A 19,942-nucleotide genomic window follows, 5' to 3' on the forward strand; every position below is an offset into this window, starting at 1 on the left:
CCAACTGGAATGGCAAGGAGCTTACAGAAAACCCTGTGGAATTTCCTACTGTCTCACTAGATGCTCAGCTTATGTATTATAAAATCAAGTACCCGAAGCGCTATAAAACACACTATACTAGTTATGGTGTATTTAATGTAGTTCAAGTCAAAGATTACGAACATTGTTGACAGGAGCATATATCTGGAATGTATGATGGTATTCAGATGGTAAATAAGACCATTTTATATTATCTTAAAGAGAGTAGCTTTGACTATCAGGCCATTAGTCGGCGACTTATTAGATTGAGTGTAGCTGTCCTAGAAGCTTACGAGTCATGGTGTAAGAAGTTGACTCCAGAAGATGACAATAGTAGGCCATCTCCAGCATATTATGGTATGGAAAAATCCATTACGCATAGCTAAACATGTGTTTTCCTGTTATGCTTTTTAATGTACACATGTATGCGGATAACTGGCACTTCAATATGTTTTAAAACATTTTTATTGTTTGTTCACACCGGACTATTATACTGTATTACCTGTTATTTGATGCCTTGATCCAGTAGTAACTACTGTTTTATTAACTTTTATGTCGCATACATTTATATTGTTTAGCCATCCTGTATTTCTAGTCAGTTTGTTTGCATTAGTGGAATATGCATCAAGGCAATGTTTACTCAGCTGTACTCAGTGTGTACTTTTTCTTTATACAATTTTGCAACTTAGTGTATTCAACATTTTCAACGGTTTTTCTATTTGGTGCATATTTTATTTTGTTGAGAGATGCTATGTAAATCTAAATAATATATAACTTTTACATACAACATACAATGATAATACCTTCTCATAACTCTAAGCTTTAGTTTGTATGAAGTCATAAAACTTTTATGTAGCCAGGCTAATACTTGCTGTTCCAGTACATGAAGTTGAAATAAGATAAATGTTTTGTAGCTAGGCTAATAACTGCTGAAAAGTTAGTTTCTAACATGTATTTAATAGAAATATAACTGCTTTGTAGCTAGGCCAATAATTGCTGAAAAGTCAGGTTCTAACATGTATTTAATAGAAATATAACTGTTTTCTAGCTGGGCTAATATTTGCTGAAAGGTCAGGTTCCAATGTGTATTTAATTGAAATATAACTGTTTTGTAGCTAGGCTAATAATTGCTGAAAAGTCAGGTTCTAATTTGTATTGTAATTAGAAGAAAAAGTATAACTGTTTTGTGGGCAAGCCAAAACCTGCTGTAGTCATATAAAATAACCGCTTTGCAATGTAGTACATACGTAATAGTTTGTAATAATATTATCAATGTACAAGTTCTATTCAAGAGCATACAAAAGACCATTTACAACAACAGCCTACTACAACTACGCAGTACAACTACAACTAGCATTAGCAGTTTTGTAGTTCCGTAGAAACCTTGTCAACGTGCAGTTATATTGTAGGCGCCAAAATTTCTTTATGTGTAAATTCCGCAACCGAGTTAGGAATTGCGGCTAGAAACTCACAAATCGTTATCGTTTTTAGATCTGACCTGCATTGTAGCGTAATAGAAGTCGGCCGTTACCGTAAAAGGCGTAGATGTTCGAGATTTGAGGATGGGGAATTCCCCCTTAGGTATCACGTAACTGCTTCAATCGTGATGTAGTTTCATTCAGCAATTTACCTTTCTAAGAGGAACATCAGTAACGATAATTTGGTGCAACCAAGATTCTCCCGCACAGACATCTATAACGAAAAATAACATACGCTAGCAATATCTGGATCACTCAGCTTGTCTGTAATTTGAGTTTTGAATTTGAGCCAGCCGTCAGAAAATGTAAGTGATCTAGCACGCTTGAAAAGTTGATCAATTCGTCTAATTATTTTCTGCCTATGATTAAGTAGGCCTTGTGTGCAATTGCAAAACCTATGTATGCTTTTAACTGTTTTTGAAGCTATAGTATGCATACTCACTAGTATTATAATGAATGTTGCTTTAGTTACAAATAGTGCTATAAATGTGAAAACTGCTGTCAGTATATTTAGCATTTTTAAACCAGTAAGCTCATTAACAAAAACTGAAAGTAAACTTTACTAGTCGATAGCAGGAAATTCTATAAGCTCGCGATTAGGCCGATAAAAAATTGGTTCACAAATATTAGAGGGTGAAGTAGCTCACAGATTGAGGTTGAACCATTACACCAATTCAAGAGTGAGTCTGTTGTGTGGAAATAAAGTACTGCGAAAACAATATACCAATAGAGAATGCAGCCAGACCACAGGATAAGCATATAATACGTAAAAGCAGCAAGACGCCCAAAGACATCAAAAGATTCAATAACTAGAAAATGCCAAAAGCAAATTAGAAACTTCAAAATTGGAAGAACCAATCATAAAAATTGTGTCAACTCCAGATGGAGAACATGCCAAAGGAAAGTCGAAGCAATTAAACCTACCAACCACCATCACCAAAAAACCAACAAAGAAACATTAGTGACAAATCAAATGAGTCAGATACAGATCTGCCACTCCTGTCAAACATGACTTAGATACTAGAAGTAAGTCATGAACTCCATCCCACATGCCAGACATCTCTAAAAGAGAACAGCTCCAATGACTCAGCATCTTTATCTGGCGGTTGATCTACTTCTCTCTCTCCTTCTCAAGGACCTGCTGAGGCTTCCTCTGCCTCTGGAGCCTCCCTCTCTCTTCCCTCTGTCTCTGGAGCCTCTACCTTTTCCCTACCTATGGAGCCTCCTTCGCCATCATCAGCTGATCCTCTTCTACTTCCCTATCTCAATTATCGAGCCTCTACATATAAGGACTGCCATAACTCTCATCTGACTATCGAAACTCGCAGCCGTATAGACCGAGCAAGTAAACATGGACGACCATTCGATTAAGGGTGTAACTTTTATTAGCTATTTTAACCTCTTGTCATTAATATTATTGTTCAAAATTTTGTTAGTTGTGTATTTTAATTGCTGGACTTATAGAATAAAGAATCAACTTATACTGGTAAATATCAGTATTGCTTACAACAGCGTAACACCTTCACTTGTACCTGAACCAGCAATAATCAAATTAGTTCCCACAAGCTAAGCCAAAGTGCCCAAACTAAACATAGTCAAAATAGAGTAAAACGAAAAAGCAATTTCAACACTGATGTTGTGCGTGGATTTGGATTAGTTATGCACAACATAATTTCTACATCCACCCAAAACAAGTCAATACACAGACTTGAGAGTGGACTGATAAACAGTGTTATGGATGACTTGCAATCCTCTACATCCGTATGGATAAAATGCATCTCACTCAAATTCAATATATGGAGTTGAATTGTTACCAGAATTTTCTTGGATGGCAAAGCTCTCACTTATTAATACAAATACACAGTATTATATTAAATTAGTTCTACAGTTCACTAAATCAATGATAAATACTTCTTGCAATTATGTGTATGTACTACTATAGCAAATACACAATATAAAACTATGGAAGAAAACTATGCTATATATGTAAGAAACTGAACCAATAAAGAATAATCAATAGAGGTTTTTGTTGTCATTTTAAAGACAGTCGAGTAAAGGAGGGTGTGGAGATATGAACCTACATTAACTTAGACTACGAGAGTTTTAAATTAAAATAATTTGTTTGTAATTTTTGCTTTTAGGTTGAGTAAAATGTTCAGGGTTAACAGTAAGCCTACATGTTAAGGTGATCCCAGGGCTGAGTTTGATTGTATTTCTCTTTCTTTTTACCATCGCCTATTGCAACGCTCGGAGTACCCGTGACTCACGCGCACTAACCTGAATGAACTCTATTGATGAACTCTAATAATAATAATAATAGGTTAATAATTAATAATAATTTTTCCTATTAAATATTGTTAATATTGAAACAAACTACAGATAAACCGGCCTACTACTAGATAGGCCTAAATAGGCCTACTACTAAATGAACAATATATGATTTTGTCAAGTAAAATCGGATGGTTTTTTGTGGCCTGCAACAGCACCATGACTCAAGGTAGAGTCGGTATAACTGTCACACCAGCTCCGTTTGTTACACTATGGATATGAGTCAGTGTGTCAACGGACTGGCTGTGGTGCGTCGAGAACTGAATGATTGATGAATCATCTTCCGACGTTTTTTTGTTTTAACTCGTTGGCGAACTGTCATAATTAGAGAGTTTGACGTGAGATTGTGAAAGAAATATTAAACAACAGTCAAACAACAAAAAATGAAATTAATGCATTTTAATATTTGGTTTGGCTATGTGAAGCTCGTTGAATCTTAGAACAAGGATTCTTTTAAGATTACATTGTTTTGTTTAATTTGTTCCACAGCCCAAATAAATACTTCAGGCAATTATGAAAAGCATAGAAACAAATAAATTATGTAAAATTCAGTTCAAGATTAGATGCAACACCTACTTATATGCAGAAACTAAACAAATTTGTTGATAAACAATAAATATATGTTTTTGTTGTCATTTTGACTTTAAATTGGATATAGCCTCAGTGATACGGTCTGTGTGACCAGTGATACGGTCTGTGTGATCAGTGATACGGTCTGTGTGATCAGTGATACTGTCTGTGTGATTAGTGATACGGTCTGTGTGACCAGTGATGCGGTCTGTGTGACCAGTGATGCGGTCTGTGTGATCAGTGATACAGTCTGTGTGACCAGTGATACGGTCTGTGTGACCAGTGATACGGTCTGTGTGGTTGTAGAGGCTGCACTAGAATGACGGATCTAATTCAGACTATTCAAATGCTCCAAAATAACATACCGTAAAACCTCTAATTGAATGCCATGGCACGCTATTTTTCAATCTTTTTTCTATAGAGGCGGTCAATTGGAGGCCGCGTTCAAATAGAGGCTGGCGGTCTATTTTTCAACTGGCTCGTCAGAATTTTCGGTAAATAAATTTAGCCTTTTTACGTTTGAAGCGAACATTAAACATTTTGAATGCAATAAATCTACTAGCTTATCTTTAACTAGTCAAACATCTCTTAATAAATATGCATCAAGAAACATCTCTACCAGTTGATATCTACGGCTGGCAATTGACCTGCGATGATATTATAGCCTGTGTCCTTCTTTGCAATTTGTTGGCATTTTCAATTTGTATTTCATTCTAAATTTGAAAAAATTTTATTTTATGTCTATATTTAGCAATGTTGAATAAAAGCTCATTGTACTCACTAATATGTTTGCTAAAGTTTGCAGCCAAAACTAGCTTTTATATTCAATAGAAGAGGAGTTGCGAGCATTGATCCATTGTAAGCCATGTTAAGATGACTGCAAGGATGTTATTAAATAATACGGTATAAATCTGTAAATTTATAAGTTATATAATAATAATCTATCAAATGATACATATATATGTTCATAATATATCCATTAATTATCCATATATCCATAATTATATTACATGCAGAAACAAAAACTAACGTTTTTAAAATAAAAATATTTCCATCATTTGCTCGGATAGCTGCGTTCTGGTTGTTGCTTTCGACGGAATTATCACATCATTATGCATCATCACATTTGGTTTTTATGTTATCTTATTATAATAGTACTCCGACTGTCTCGCCATTACTCTTGTATCTTATTATAACCGCATCATCACATTTGGTTTTTATGTTATCAATATTCTGTAGGCATGCATACATGCTATTGATTCTGGCTCTGTCTGTGCCATTCACACGGAGCACAGCATGCCCTTCAGTCTGCAAATGCACTCACCTGTACAAGGATGTTGACTGCTCTAGAAAGGGTCTTACTACCGTTCCAAGTCCTTTTCCAGATTCAGCTGTTAGTATAACCCTGTCTCACAATCAGCTCAGCGTCATTACTGTAAGTTTATATTAATCTATGCATCAGTATTAGCTAATTTTTTACTCCAATGTACCGTAAATCTTCGTGTATAAGCCGCATGCATGAACCTAAAATATGTTTTTTCAAGTTTGGGGTGCGCCTTATATATGTAGTCTAAAATTATGCCTGTAAACTTCTCATTACGTTAGGGTTTAAGGTACCTTTTAGAATGTGCAAAAACTAAAGATAATTTGTTCAACCCTAGGAGATAAACACTACTTGTGGTCACGTAATGAGGTCATTAGTCGTGGCCACTGTCATGAGATATCTCCAGCACCTATTCCAATTACTCTATTTTTCGGCTTGCTTTTCGTTGATGCCAAAAACTGCAGCAACATTTCGGTTGATAGTTTTCAAAGTTACACTTACAACTTTCAGCTTAAATGTGACGTTGTATTTTGCCCTTTAGATGACATGATTGTAAAATGTGTTTGCTGGTTTGGTACTTATTTGCTGAAGGCGGCATACTTTCCTTGCGAAGGTGAGAACAATTGTCAGTTGATAATGCGTGCCGGTGATCACAGACAGAGACAGTAAACTTTGCGAATGACTCACGTGGCTATGGTTAAATTAAGTGTGTTAAATGAATGGGAAAATGTTGACCATGGCTAATACATGGTGTATACCTGTGACTCAAAAACAACCTTCAAAGTTTGAAATGCGCCCTATACATGGTGGTGGCTCATACAAGGGATTTATGGTAAAACTGATCACTGTGAACTTTACAGATGTGTTTTAAAGGTCAACTAATATTTACCTTCAATAATCTGTTCTTCTAATCACTCTAGAAGCAACACTTTGACAACTGTGCATTCGTTTATTAGTACTTGTGTGTCTGGTGATTGTTTCTTATCATGTGTGTAGGTCTATAATTGTACATACAGCCAAACTTCAACATACTACTACTTCAAAATAATAATTTTCCAACATATGACATATTTCCCTTGACATCCAACGTAATTTTCAGCTTAATTTTTCGAAAAATTGTCCATAATTCCTTGAAAAATGGCATTTTTGTAACTCGGTGTGTGTGTCTTACAAGGTTCAAATAATATCAAAGGATGCTTCGCGCCTTCCTTTTTAGTTTTAAAAATTTAGATCCCAAAAGGATTAGTGCAGCTATTAGTAGCGATAAAAAAAGAAAACAAGGCATATCTTAGAAATAAATAGACAAATTATAGCAAAGCAAATCTGAAATTTTAAATTTGCTAGGATGTGATGAAACTACACTCGAAAATTGCTGAAAGTGGAGAAGCTTTGATGTGACATTTAAAAGATAATATATAATAACTGTGGAAACAAAGATATATGATGTACATTTAAAGTTCATTTCAAGCTAAACTAGCTCCGCCATCTCTACCTCAATCTCTACTCTTAATTCAACTGTCATCTCTACCTCAATCTCTACTCATCTCTACTGCCATCTCTACCACCATCTCTACCTCCATTTCTGCCTCCATCTCTACTACCATCTCCACCTCCATTTCTGCCTCCATCTCTACTACCATCTCTACCTCCATTTCTGCCTCCATCTCTACTACCATCTCTACCTCCATCTACTGCCATCTCTACCTCCATCTTTACCTCCCTCTCTACTCCACTTCTACCTCCATCTCTACTCTCTCTCTCTACTGCCATCTCTACCACCATCTTTACCTCCATTTCTGCCTCCATCTCTACTACCATCTCTACCTCCATTTCTGCCTCCATCTCTACTACCATCTCTACCTCCATTTCTGCCTCCATCTCTACTACCATCTCTACCTCCATCTACTGCCATCTCTACCTCCATCTTTACCTCCCTCTCTACTCCACTTCTACCTCCATCTCTACTCTCTCTCTCTACTGCCATCTCTACCTCCATCTCTACCGCCATCTCTAGCGCCATTTCTACCGCCATCTCTACGACCATCTTTATTGCCATCGCTGTCTACTCACTGACCTCAATTTGCCTATTTATAATGTAAAGGCGGAGTGTCTATGTCTATGAAACTACTACATTAGTACTTTATTAACTTTCTGTACTAAAATTCCAGTACTTATAGTATTTTATATAAATTTTTATAATATCTTTGTTTTACTGTAATATAAAGTTATCAGAAGTATTTTATGTAATACCTTTGTTTTACTGTAATATAAAGTTATTATCAGAAGTATTTTGCTAATCTTTTCAGCTGTAAAAAGTACTAAACAAGGTACTATGTATTTCCATAAGAATACTAAACGAGGTACTATGTATTTCCATAAGAATACTAAACAAGGTACAATGTATTTCCATAAGAATAATAAACAAGGTACTATGTATTTCCATTAGAATACTAAACAAGGTACAATGTATTTCCATAAGAATACTAAACGAGGTACTATGTATTTCCATAAGAATACTAAACAAGGTACAATGTATTTCCATAAGAATACTAAACGAGGTACTATGTATTTCCATAAGAATACTAAACGAGGTACTATGTATTTCCATAAGAATACTAAACAAGGTACAATGTATTTCCATAAGAATAATAAACCAGGTACTATGTATTTCTATTAGAATACTAAACAAGGTACAATGTATTTCCATAAGAATACTAAACGAGGTACTATGTATTTCCATAAGAATACTAAATAAGGTACAATGTATTTCCATAAGAATAATAAACAAGGTACTATGTATTTCCATAAGAATACTAAACGAGGTACTATGTATTTCCATAAGAATACTAAACAAGGTACAATGTATTTCCATAAGAATAATAAACAAGGTACTATGTATTTCCATTAGAATACTAAACAAGGTACAATGTATTTCCATAAGAATACTAAACAAGGTACTATGTATTTCCATAAGAATACTAAACAAGGTACAATGTATTTCCATTAGAATACTAAACAAGGTACTATGTATTTCCATAAGAATACTAAACGAGGTACTATGTATTTCCATAAGAATACTAAACAAGGTACAATGTATTTCCATAAGAATAATAAACAAGGTACTATGTATTTCCATTGGAATACTAAACAAGGTACAATGTATTTCCATAAGAATACTAAACAAGGTACTATGTATTTCCATAAGAATACTAAACAAGGTACTATGTATTTCCACAAGAATACTAAACAAGGTACTATGTATTTCCATAAGAATACTAAACAAGGTACTATGTATTTCCACAAGAATACTAAACAAGGTACTATGTATTTCCATTAGAATACTAAACAAGGTACTAGGTATTTCCATTAGAATATTTGCTGCAGCATTTGATGCTCTTGCAAATGAAACAAATATCAGAGAGAGTCAACTTTGTGTGTCGAGGTTTGGCTGTATGTGTAACTTCTAAAGCTGTGTAGTACATTGACCTGTACAATGTTTACTTACATCTAACCGATTGCCGTGTTTATCATTTATCTAAGTGTCTGCCAAACAGAAAAATATGTTCATAATTCGTCAGACGAGTAACAAAGGTAGGGGTTTGCTGGTACTGGTGGCTTTCTTTTCTTTTCATAGATTGTAGGCATTTTCACACATATGTTTGAAGGGAAATGACAGGTGTTTCTGTGCCACCGCTTGATAGGCATGACTGGTGTTTTTATACAAATGCCTTGAAGTCTAAAAGTACATGACAGGTGTTTCTATAAAGCCATTCGATAAGGCCTGGCAGGTGCTCTGTACACTCGCTTGAAGGGATGAAGTCAATGTTTCTGTATAGCTGATAAATTTTGCTGCTCATCTTTGCAAGTGTGGTTGCAAGGCTCGATTATTGCTTGAATTGGCTGATTGCTTGCTTATGATTCATCGATTCTCAAAGTAATTGCCGTTATAAGAATGACTATTCATTAAATAACATCAACTTTTCCTTTAAATCATTTTATTATTTCTTTAAAACTTAAAGGCTTTCCTGTCCTGTAATTTGACGCCGTGTAGACTATTGCAAAAATATTGTTTGTAGTGTGTGGTTTCCCAATAGTAAGTGTTCCCATCCGCACTCTGTTCATATAACTACCATTTTACAAAAAATTTCAATAAGTGCTTTTGAATGCTTTTTTTTAAACTTTCACAAATTCATGCAAACTAGGTTTTGAATGTTCAAAAGGCAACACGTTTTGTCAGGAACAATTTACTAGATCTTATTTGACAGCTAGTGCAAATCATCAATAATTTTTGCAATTTACGCTTTTCTGAGTTCTCTAAGTCACTGTATTTCTGTCCTTTAATAATTGGCGCTTCGAGACAGCTTTCAATTTATGCATTAAAATGTGAAAAAATACAAAGTTATGTCTCCTCAATTATCCTATGACATTTATTCCTTGACAAATAAATACTTTACTTTGAAGAATGAAGTGAGTGATTTCCAAATAATAGACTGTTTTAAATATTATCTAATTTGTATTAAACATTTTTTTATTACCAACATTTCTTTCAATTTGCTGTAATGAAATTTAATTTGAAGAAAATTTAATGTAAAACCTATAATTTAAACTGTTTTAAATATAAATGATCAAAAAGAGGCGTAAATCAATAGCCATCAACAAGAGCAGCACGCGACCATCTATAAAAAATGTGCTGAGAATTTCATTGGTTTGTGAACAAATTTTTCCTTCAATAGGCTACCTATAGAACATGTATGGCTACCTATAGAGCACATATAGCTACCTATAGAACATGTATGGCTACCTATAGAACATGTATGGCTACCTATAGAACACATATAGCTACCTATAGAACATGTATGGCTACCTATAGAACATGTATGGCTACCTATAGAACATGTATGACTACCTATAGAACATGTATGACTACCTATAGAACATGTATGGCTGCTGAAGATCGTCTCTGACAAACTGTTTTTAGAGGAACGATGACTCCTTTCATGAATATCTTCCTAGCCTGTAAACTCACTGTAAACACGTTATCTGGTCTGTTTTAAAACTGCATCTTGGCAGTAGACCAATTTGTACCTCCATAACAATGTCAGTCTTTATACTTCAGAGCCATTCTAGCATGTTATAATAAATATGTTGCGGTGTAAGGCATTGTCTTGTTTTAGAACGAAAACTTCCAAAACCTCAGCCAACTTTTTAAGTTGTCCCTTTCCAACAATAATCTTGTCTTCATACCTAGCGACGCATTCGATGGCTGCTCCAACCTCACAATACTTGAGATCAATGGCAACTATCTTCAAAACCTCACTTTGGACAATCTTCCAGTCTTACGGACGCTCTACGTGAGTTTTGGCTCTTGCTTTGATGGCAATTAGTAAATAGCTATTTTGGTTAGTTATCTTTATGGTTTCGCGATTAATGAAAACGCTCTGAATGTAGGCAAATATAAAAAGTTGTGAACTATATATGTTTAAAACTTGCGGTGAAACCACTTAGTGATTTTGCATGAATTTCTGGTCACTTTTTCAACAAGATAGAAAGAATTTCGATATGGTAGGGAAGCAGATATAGCCAGACACCTTTTCATTTTTTTCAAATTGTAACTTATAGAAATGACTGTTAATACTTGCGGTGTGTGGTGAAAACTTTGATCTGTTGTAACAAGGATAAGTGCCGGTGGCAGGTAACCTTGACATTTGGAATCATGTTTAAAAGTTATCTGTCGCTATCTTTGACCAAGCAGAGGTAAAAACCTGTCAAGGGTTATCATTGCAGCAATTGAACTATAATAACCCCTCACATTAGGGACGGGAACGCTGGCCCCTCACTTTAGGGGCGGGGGACGCTGGCCCCTCACTTTAGGGACGGGGGACGCTGGCCCCTCACTTTAGGGATGGGGGACGCTGGCCCCTCACTTTAGGGATGGGGGACGCTGGCCCCTCACTTTAGGGACGGGGACGCTGGCCCCTCACTTTAGGGACGGGGGACGCTGGCCCCTCACTTTAGGGACGGGGGACGCTGGCCTCTCACTTTAGGGATGGGGGACGCTGGCCCCTCACTTTAGGGACGGGGGACGCTGGCCTCTCACTTTAGGGATGGGAGACGCTGGCCCCTCACTTTAGGGACGGGGGACGCTGACCCCTCACTTTAGGGACGGGGGACGCTGGCCCCTCACTTTAGGGACGAGGGACGCTGGCCCCTCACTTTAGGGACGGGAGACGCTGGCCCCTCACTTTAGGGACGGGGGACGCTGGCCCCTCACTTTAGGGATGGGGGACGCTGGCCCCTCACTTTAGGGACGGGGGACGCTGGCCCCTCACTTTAGGGACCGGCGTCCCCCGCGATAAGCGAAAACCTAAGTAGAAACTAATGTTTTAAAATATATGTACATGTGTAAAGTATATGTATATGTGTAAAGTATATGTACACGCGTAAAGTATATGTATATGTGTAAAGTATATGTGTGAGCCAAAAATTTAATATAAAAACACTTAAACTTATTTCTAAACACATTGGATGTATTTCCTATATAGTAAGTAAATTGAAGTTACCTTGACTGACTGTCAGTTTATATTTGACCTTCAGTCCCAGTATTTTAAACCAGAGAATGTACTTATGTACTACGGGCGTAGGGACTTCATCTGGTCTGATTATTCATACTTGTGATTAACTGGGTTCATTATGAAAACATCGTAGCACAGAAATTGCGACTAGCTAGCGAGTGATGCTTACGGAAGATCTTACTAGGTCAGAGTATGAGAGAGATTAGGTATTTGATATATGTATATTTATGTATTTTAATTGTTTAATTTTTTTAAAATTAATTTCATTTAATGTTTTTTATTTTTAACGAACATTTTTTAACCACAAAGTACTGAAACCGTGAAAGGTGAGCAGTGAAATGGCGAGGGGTTACAGTAATCACCTTAGAAACAGAGATATTGATGTTTATACCATTAGTTGTGAATATTAAATAACAAGGAGCATTCCTTATACACCTTCTCTGATTGTATAATTTAACTAGCAGCCAGTTATGCTTCGCCTATATAATAACTCATACCTTCTCATCATTGTTCAAGTATGCTTGTCGTATACGATGTACACTGTGCGTACAGGCGGCTGATAATCATCTCATCTCAATCCCTACACTTGGCAATATACGGAAGCTGGAGAGCCTGTACCTTAGCGGCAACCTGCTTGAGTCTGCCAACTTTCCACAGCAATTTGAGTCGGCCATGAGCTTGAAGGTAATTGGTTAGAGGAGGGTAAAATCCTTGTGTTGTTATGTGTGCCAGAGGAATATGATTGTGTGTTGTTATGTATGCCAGAGGAATATGATGGTGTGGTATTATGTATGCCAGAGGAATATGATGGTGTGTTGTTATGTATGCCAGAGGAATATGATGGTGTGGTGTTATGTATGCCAGAGGAATATGATGGTGTGTTGTTATGTATGCCAGAGGAATATGATTGTGTGGTATTATGGATGCCAGAGGAATATGATGGTGTGTTGTTATGTATGCCAGAGAAATATGATGGTGTGTTGTTATGTATGCCAGAGGAATATGATTGTGTGGTATTATGTATGCCAGGGGTGTATGATTGTGTGGTATTATGTGTGTCAGAGGAATATGATTGTGTGGTGTTATGTACACCAGAGGAATAATATGGTGTGGTGTTATGTATGCCAGAGGAATATGATGGTGTGGTATTATGTGTGCCAGAGGACGATGATTGTGTAGTGTTATGTATGCTAGGGGAGTATGATTGTGTGGTATTTCGTATGTCAGAGGAATATGATTGTGTTGTGTTATGTACGCCAGAGAAATATGACGGTGTGGTGTTATGTATGCCAGAGGAATATGATTGTGTGGTGTTATGTATGCCAGAGGAATATGATTGTGTGGTGTTATGTATGCCAGATGAATATGATGATGTGGTGTTATGTATGCCAGAGAAATAGGATTGTGAGTTTGCAGAAGTTGATGTTGTGGCAGAAACACTCGAGGCGATGATTTGTTGTTGACATTCGCGCATATCTGCTTTACTTTTAACGTTTTTAAGAAAATATGAAGTTTTATTTTAAAAATAATTATATTATTTTAATTTTAAAATGGATCTAGTTGTATGTAGCATTTTCATTTAGCCGTGATGTAGCATTTTCATTTAGCCGTGATGTAGTATTTTCAAAACCAAATAATTTGAAAACCAGCAGGTGACAATCGTACATGCTGCGTCTGCCACAATGTCAGGTGTGTGCAAGCTGGTCTATTATTTATGTGATGTGCGCTAGTTTCACCATATGCTGCCTAAAGCCAGTATTGATACTAGTTTAGATGATGGTTTATGTTAATGAAAATAATTGAACAGTTCAATAATGATATATAATCATGAAACATGTGCAAACTAAATGCTACTGTGAAATGCAGCTCAGACTACAAATATTGGAAAGATCGTTGACCGCACAAGTTTGCTGTTTAAACCTTTGGCCTCATATTACATTAACTTAATTGCTGTCAAATTGACTTATTGCGCCTATGACACTTATATTAAACAATGCCGACATGTTAAATGTTTGTTTTAGCAAACTTGGCGCCTGCAAAGACCTTTGTCAATATTTGAGTAACCAGTCAAAAAGTGTCTGCTGTGTGTCAGCCACTGACCGTTTCACTGATCAGTTAGCAGAAATAGTGTAACAAAGTGCTATATACTATATAATATGCTATATATTTATTGTATATATATAATATATGAATCATATATTATATAGTCATAATATGAATCTTAATGTTTGTTTGTTATAGCGACAAAATTTTAGGAATGAAAATTCCGTTGCTCATTGGATTTGAACTCGAAACCTTTAGTTCTGCGGACGGACATTTATCCAATACACCAAACTGTCCAAATGGCTATACAATGGAATATACTGTGAACATACTCATTACACATGTGAATTTTTATGGCTTTACGCTAAATGCTTCAACTAGCATGGGCAGCGAGACTATTGCAATCAGTATATATAGAGCAATCAATATAGAGCTGTAATAGGCACTGCAGCCGCTACAGTATGGACTACACAGGAATAACCACAGTACACACAAATGAACTATCATCTGCCATTAAAAGTTAGAATGGTAGATGTTGTACATGTCGATTAAAAGTTGAGAAAAATTATTGTCGATATTGTTTTGCGGAACGCAAATTAGCCCCCTAGTACGGCGAGGACGGAAAAGCATCGTGTTTTATAGTTACAATTATTACGTGATTTAGCTTGTAAAATCGGAAAAATGGGTGTATTAAGTATATAGTAAGAGAATGAAATCCTGAGTATATTCTGAGTAAATCTTGAGTATATAGTAAGAGAATGAAGAAGAAATGAAATAAACCCATTGTAGTCTGGTGGTTAGACAATTGGATTTCAAACCTGCAGTTGCAATAATTGTGAGCTCAAACCCAGCTAAATGCAAGCTTTTAATTGAAAGATTTTAATGGTTATAACTAGACAGACCGACAGATATTCAAACAGGTGACAGACTTTAAGATGTATATATAGATTATTGGCCGGAAGAAAAATGCTCAAACTAACATGAGCAGCAAGTCTATTGCAATCAATATAGAGCTGTAATAGGCACTGCAGCGGGTACAGTAGGAATTACACAGAAATATAAACACTACCCAGAAATGAACAATCACCTTCATTCAAAAGGTAGAATAGTAAATGTATGTGTCTATTGAAAGCAAATTTTTTTTGAAAAAAATATTTTATTACTCGTGCAACGCTGTGCATTCGGCTAATAAAATATAAAAATAACATACAAATTTGATACAATAATCACAGATTCCGATAGACTGCTAACTACTAATTTTGTTATTTTTTAGGCTTTCTCTTTGTCATTCGTCTCCATATATTCTAATAGCCGGGATGATGTAATTTGTTACATCGTTTCTTCAGCGATCATTTCTAACACTTTGTCTTGTTTTTATAGATATACTTCATTAGTATTACTGCTAAAATAGTTACTCATTACTTATTATGCTGCTTTACAGTTTCTTGCCATAACAGAGCAATTCTCTGATTTTATGTAACTGTCTCTGCTAAGATTCATTATACAACAAGAGTACTTTAGACATGCTAATAATGCTAATAGCTGCTGCTCACTCAAAGAGTCTAGCAAGAGTGCACTCTATTTAACAGTAATAGCATAGTTTAGTTTCATTAATAACATTTTTTGTTTATATTGTGTATTCAATCAGATTTGATTTTACAACCAGGTCTAATGAAGCTTTTATCGTCAACATCTGTTCTTATTATTCTATTCTTAGCATCATTAGCTTTATCTTGGTCTTAGATAACCCTGTTAGTCAACAGTGCTTTCACTCAGTTAAGAAGGTAACCTAAAAATTCTTTTAAAAAAGTTTGCTGATGCTATCCTTATAAGTAACCTCTGAGACATGCAATCAAAAACACTTTCAACACTCTCTTAGACATCTTTGAAACAATTTGCAACAAGCATGTTCCTTTCATTAATACCGCTTCATCACCCAATCACAAAACTAACAGAAAACCTTGAATTTCAGCTAGTATATACAAGCTTATTTTAAAGCGAGACTACCTCTACTCTCAAGCGCTCAACTCATCACTTGACTCAAAGTTAAAAATTCGATATAAAAAATTAAGGAATCAAATAATCATGGAGCTACACCAAATCTAAATAATCATGGAGCTACACCAAATCTAAATAATCATGGAGCTACACCAAATCAAACTATTTTGAATCCCTAATAAAAAGTGCTTCTAGGCCTAAACACCTCTGGCAAATTTTAAATAATGGGATTGGCAAAACTAAATCATCATCAGCTCCAAAATCTATAATATATAATGAAAAAGAACTGACTACAGAGATTGATATAGCAAACACCTTTAACAACTATTTTACTTTTATTGGTCCGTCCCTGGCACAAAATTTTGAAAAGTTTAATAATAATCCAGTAGAGCTAACAAAGGATATCAACTAAAAGTTTAACTTTCAAATTATTGCAAGTCGGCGTAAATGATGTAACCAAGCTTCTAAAAAAGGTTAATTCAGCCAAACCAACTGGATTTGATAACATTCCATCAAAATTAGTTAATGATGCTGCAGAAGCTATTGCTCCTGTATTAACTGACATTTTAAACTCCAGCTTAACAACTTTTCAAGTACCAAGTACAATGAAAATAGCTAAAGTAAAACCCTTGTTTAAAAAAGGATCAAATAAAATTTGCTCTAATTACAGACCCATTAGTTTGCTACCAGTGCTAAGTAAAATAATTGAAAAAGCTGTAAATAAACAGATTATGGAATACCTTGAGAGTAATTTACTGTTTAACGGTGGGCAAGTTTTAGGAGAAAGTGCAGCACCAAGGATGCACTAATTAAATTCACTAATAATGTTTTAAAATCCTTAAACAATAGTAAATGTGTTCTTGGCATCTTTCTAGATTTTAGTAAAGCCTTTGACACAATAGATTATAAAATATTGTACTCAAAACTCCACAATCTTAATTTTGACATCACCAAAATCAACTGGATCAAAAGCTATCTAACCGGACGTAAACAACACACTATTATTGGTAACGCTTTATCTTCCATACTAGACTTAACGTGTGGTGTACCTCTAGGTTCCATCCTTGGTCCAACTCTTTTTTTAATTTACATAAATGATTTAACACATGTCACCAACTTTTTCACACATTTGCCCTATGCAGATTAGACTAATCTCCTTTTCAAATCCTCTAACATCAACGAGCACATAGAATGTATAAATAACGAACTTCTCGCTATTCAAAACTGGTGCACTTCTAACAAACTCACCTTAAATGTTGATAAGAGTAATTTCATGTTACTAAAAAAAAAAAAATAAATTTCATCTAGCTAACACTCATCCCTTTTTAATTTTCAACCAATTTGTTAGACAGATCACACTAAATTCTTAGGTATTTTCATTGATTCTAATCTCACTTGGAAAAACACATCGAATATTTACTAAAAAACTGAAACCCTTATCAGGCTTACTCTACCGCACATCTGAATATTTACCCCGCAAACCTCTGCTTTTATTATACAATTCCATGGTTAATGCCAAACTTTCATATTGCATTGAGGCATGGGGCAGTGCACCTCCCACCCATCTTACAAATTTATTAACATTTCAAAAACGCATGATAAGGACCATTCAGAAAAAACCAAGTCTCACCCACACCAAACCTCTTTTCAAATCATCATCCATACTACCTGTCAGTTCTCTATATTCATATCGCATTATACTTTTAGCTCATCAAAAATTTTATTGTAATTACATCCCTCGCACAATATATTAAACCAGATTCTCAAATTCCTGTCTAAATCTCCCACAATCTTCTTTCCGTGCAGGCCATCGCAGGGTGGATTTTTAACAGGCCATTTTTGGAACCAACTCCATAAGTTTATTAAAGGCATAGAGAAGGTGGCTAGTTTTAGGAGAGAACTTAGGCTGCATCTTTTAGCAGGTGAATAAAACCGATGACGACAAGCCCAACGCCCTGACTAGCTATGTTATTGCGTATTATGGGCTTCATCACTCTTCCAGCTTTTTTTCTTTCGCTTAACTAATTTTGTTGAAGAAAATAAGTCACAAATCACAAAAACATGTCGACTTCCCTGGTTCCGTTTTGGGGTTTATTCCATGAGAAGGCAACTCCAATTTTTTTTGTGTTTTTGCTACTTCGCTACCATGTTTTTCCCTTACAGATGCAGCATTGTACAACTTGTCAGAGCTAAATTTTTATCTTATCATTTGAAAGCCTATCGTACTAAATATATCATATTGTCTCTCTCCTCTTGCATAGGCCATCACCTTGAGTAACAATGAGAAACTCAAAGCCATCAGTCAAGCCAACTTCCAGTACCTCCGTAACTGCCGCCACCTTACTAAGCTATATGTGAGCAGGTGTAGCATTTCTACAATAGAAGGAGGCAGCTTCACACCTCTGGCCGACACTCTTGTTTCCTTGCGACTTTCTCAAAATCCGATCGACTTCAAGGCCCTTCAAGTAAGCATTCCCCAATTCTTTCTCTCTAGAGTCTAGACTTTTCACTTGTAGGCTGTTGTAATATTTTAGAACATTTGACAATCTTATTTTGATTTCATACATGTATGTGGGCATATTTTTACTGAAAGAGAACTATTGTTATAAAATAGCCTTTTTTCGAGGTGATGACGGGTGATATATGGTCAGCCATAACTTATACTACGGCCTAAATTCAGCACTTGTAGCATATCTTGATATTAAACGATTTACTTACTTTATTTAATATGCAGCTTCCTATCGTATTATAAATCCTATAAAGCTCTAACTTGCCATCATTGAAAACAAACGGAAACAAATAGTGCAGCAGTCAGCGGTGTGATTGGAAAAGGTGTTTCACTTTCTCAAATCTTTTATAAAAATGGTTAGAAAACAAAACCCTTCATAACCATCTAAACTAAATCATAACCATCAGCACGCGCGGCGAATTTTTATTGATTTAAGGTTAAGAGATAGTTCTATTACAGCCTAATGTTGTGACATCAATTACCTAAGATAAAAGAAACCATTATCACACCAATCATTATATTTTATGGCTTGATTTATAGATGCAATCTACGATTTATGGCTAGGCATTGGTGGATCAATGCTATTCAATGGGTGATAGATTAATGGCATGACTTCGGCTAAAGTGTTTTTATTACAGATTTTATTTTCAACTCTGCTATTATAGTGAACAAGAAGAGATTAGTTAAGAAATACTTTACAAATATAGAAATAGATAACCCAGCATAGTAAAAGCAAAAATCCATCACTTTCCTAAAACTTATGGCATTGGTGAAAGAAACTCAAATTAAAAACAATTAGACGCTAGGTTCTTAGACGCACTTTTAAGTTCCTCATGATGCCTTCGTTGTAAATGCCTCAATAGTATTGAGGTGGGCCCTTCTTCGTAGCTCAACTTGCTTTACCATAATATTGAACAAATAACTTGGTCTTTCCCTTTCGTGACTGGCTTCTTCGTGAACTCCTAGACCACCGACATGTTGATTATTTCTTGCCAAAAACGTCATAAAAACCTATAGTCCAAAAACTATTGTCGCAGACAAAAAAATATGGTATCAACTCACCTTGTTTTATTTCGCCTGGTCCTTCCGCGCTAGGACTATG

The 19,942-nt window shown here is 35.6% G+C and overlaps 1 protein-coding gene and 1 long non-coding RNA gene across 3 annotated transcripts in view; both read left to right on the forward strand.

Moving 5' to 3' along the window:
* The window catches only part of LOC137386911 (uncharacterized), a 203,466-nt gene that overhangs the window by 104,723 nt on the left and 78,801 nt on the right, over positions 1-19,942 (forward strand). The window lies entirely within an intron of this gene.
* Positions 1,632-19,942, forward strand: part of LOC137387540 (insulin-like growth factor-binding protein complex acid labile subunit) — a 53,268-nt gene continuing 34,957 nt past the window's right edge. The window contains exons 1-5 of the mRNA XM_068073992.1: positions 1,632-1,801; positions 5,634-5,829; positions 10,893-11,069; positions 12,843-12,974; positions 18,593-18,796. Of these exons, the coding sequence (XP_067930093.1) occupies positions 1,800-1,801; positions 5,634-5,829; positions 10,893-11,069; positions 12,843-12,974; positions 18,593-18,796 (711 nt within the window). The 5' untranslated portion in view covers positions 1,632-1,799. The remainder of the gene's footprint in view (positions 1,802-5,633; positions 5,830-10,892; positions 11,070-12,842; positions 12,975-18,592; positions 18,797-19,942) is intronic.

The sequence above is a fragment of the Watersipora subatra genome, chromosome 2 (assembly GCF_963576615.1).
Source record: "Watersipora subatra chromosome 2, tzWatSuba1.1, whole genome shotgun sequence".
In the NCBI taxonomy this organism is placed as follows: Eukaryota; Metazoa; Bryozoa; class Gymnolaemata; order Cheilostomatida; family Watersiporidae; genus Watersipora; species Watersipora subatra.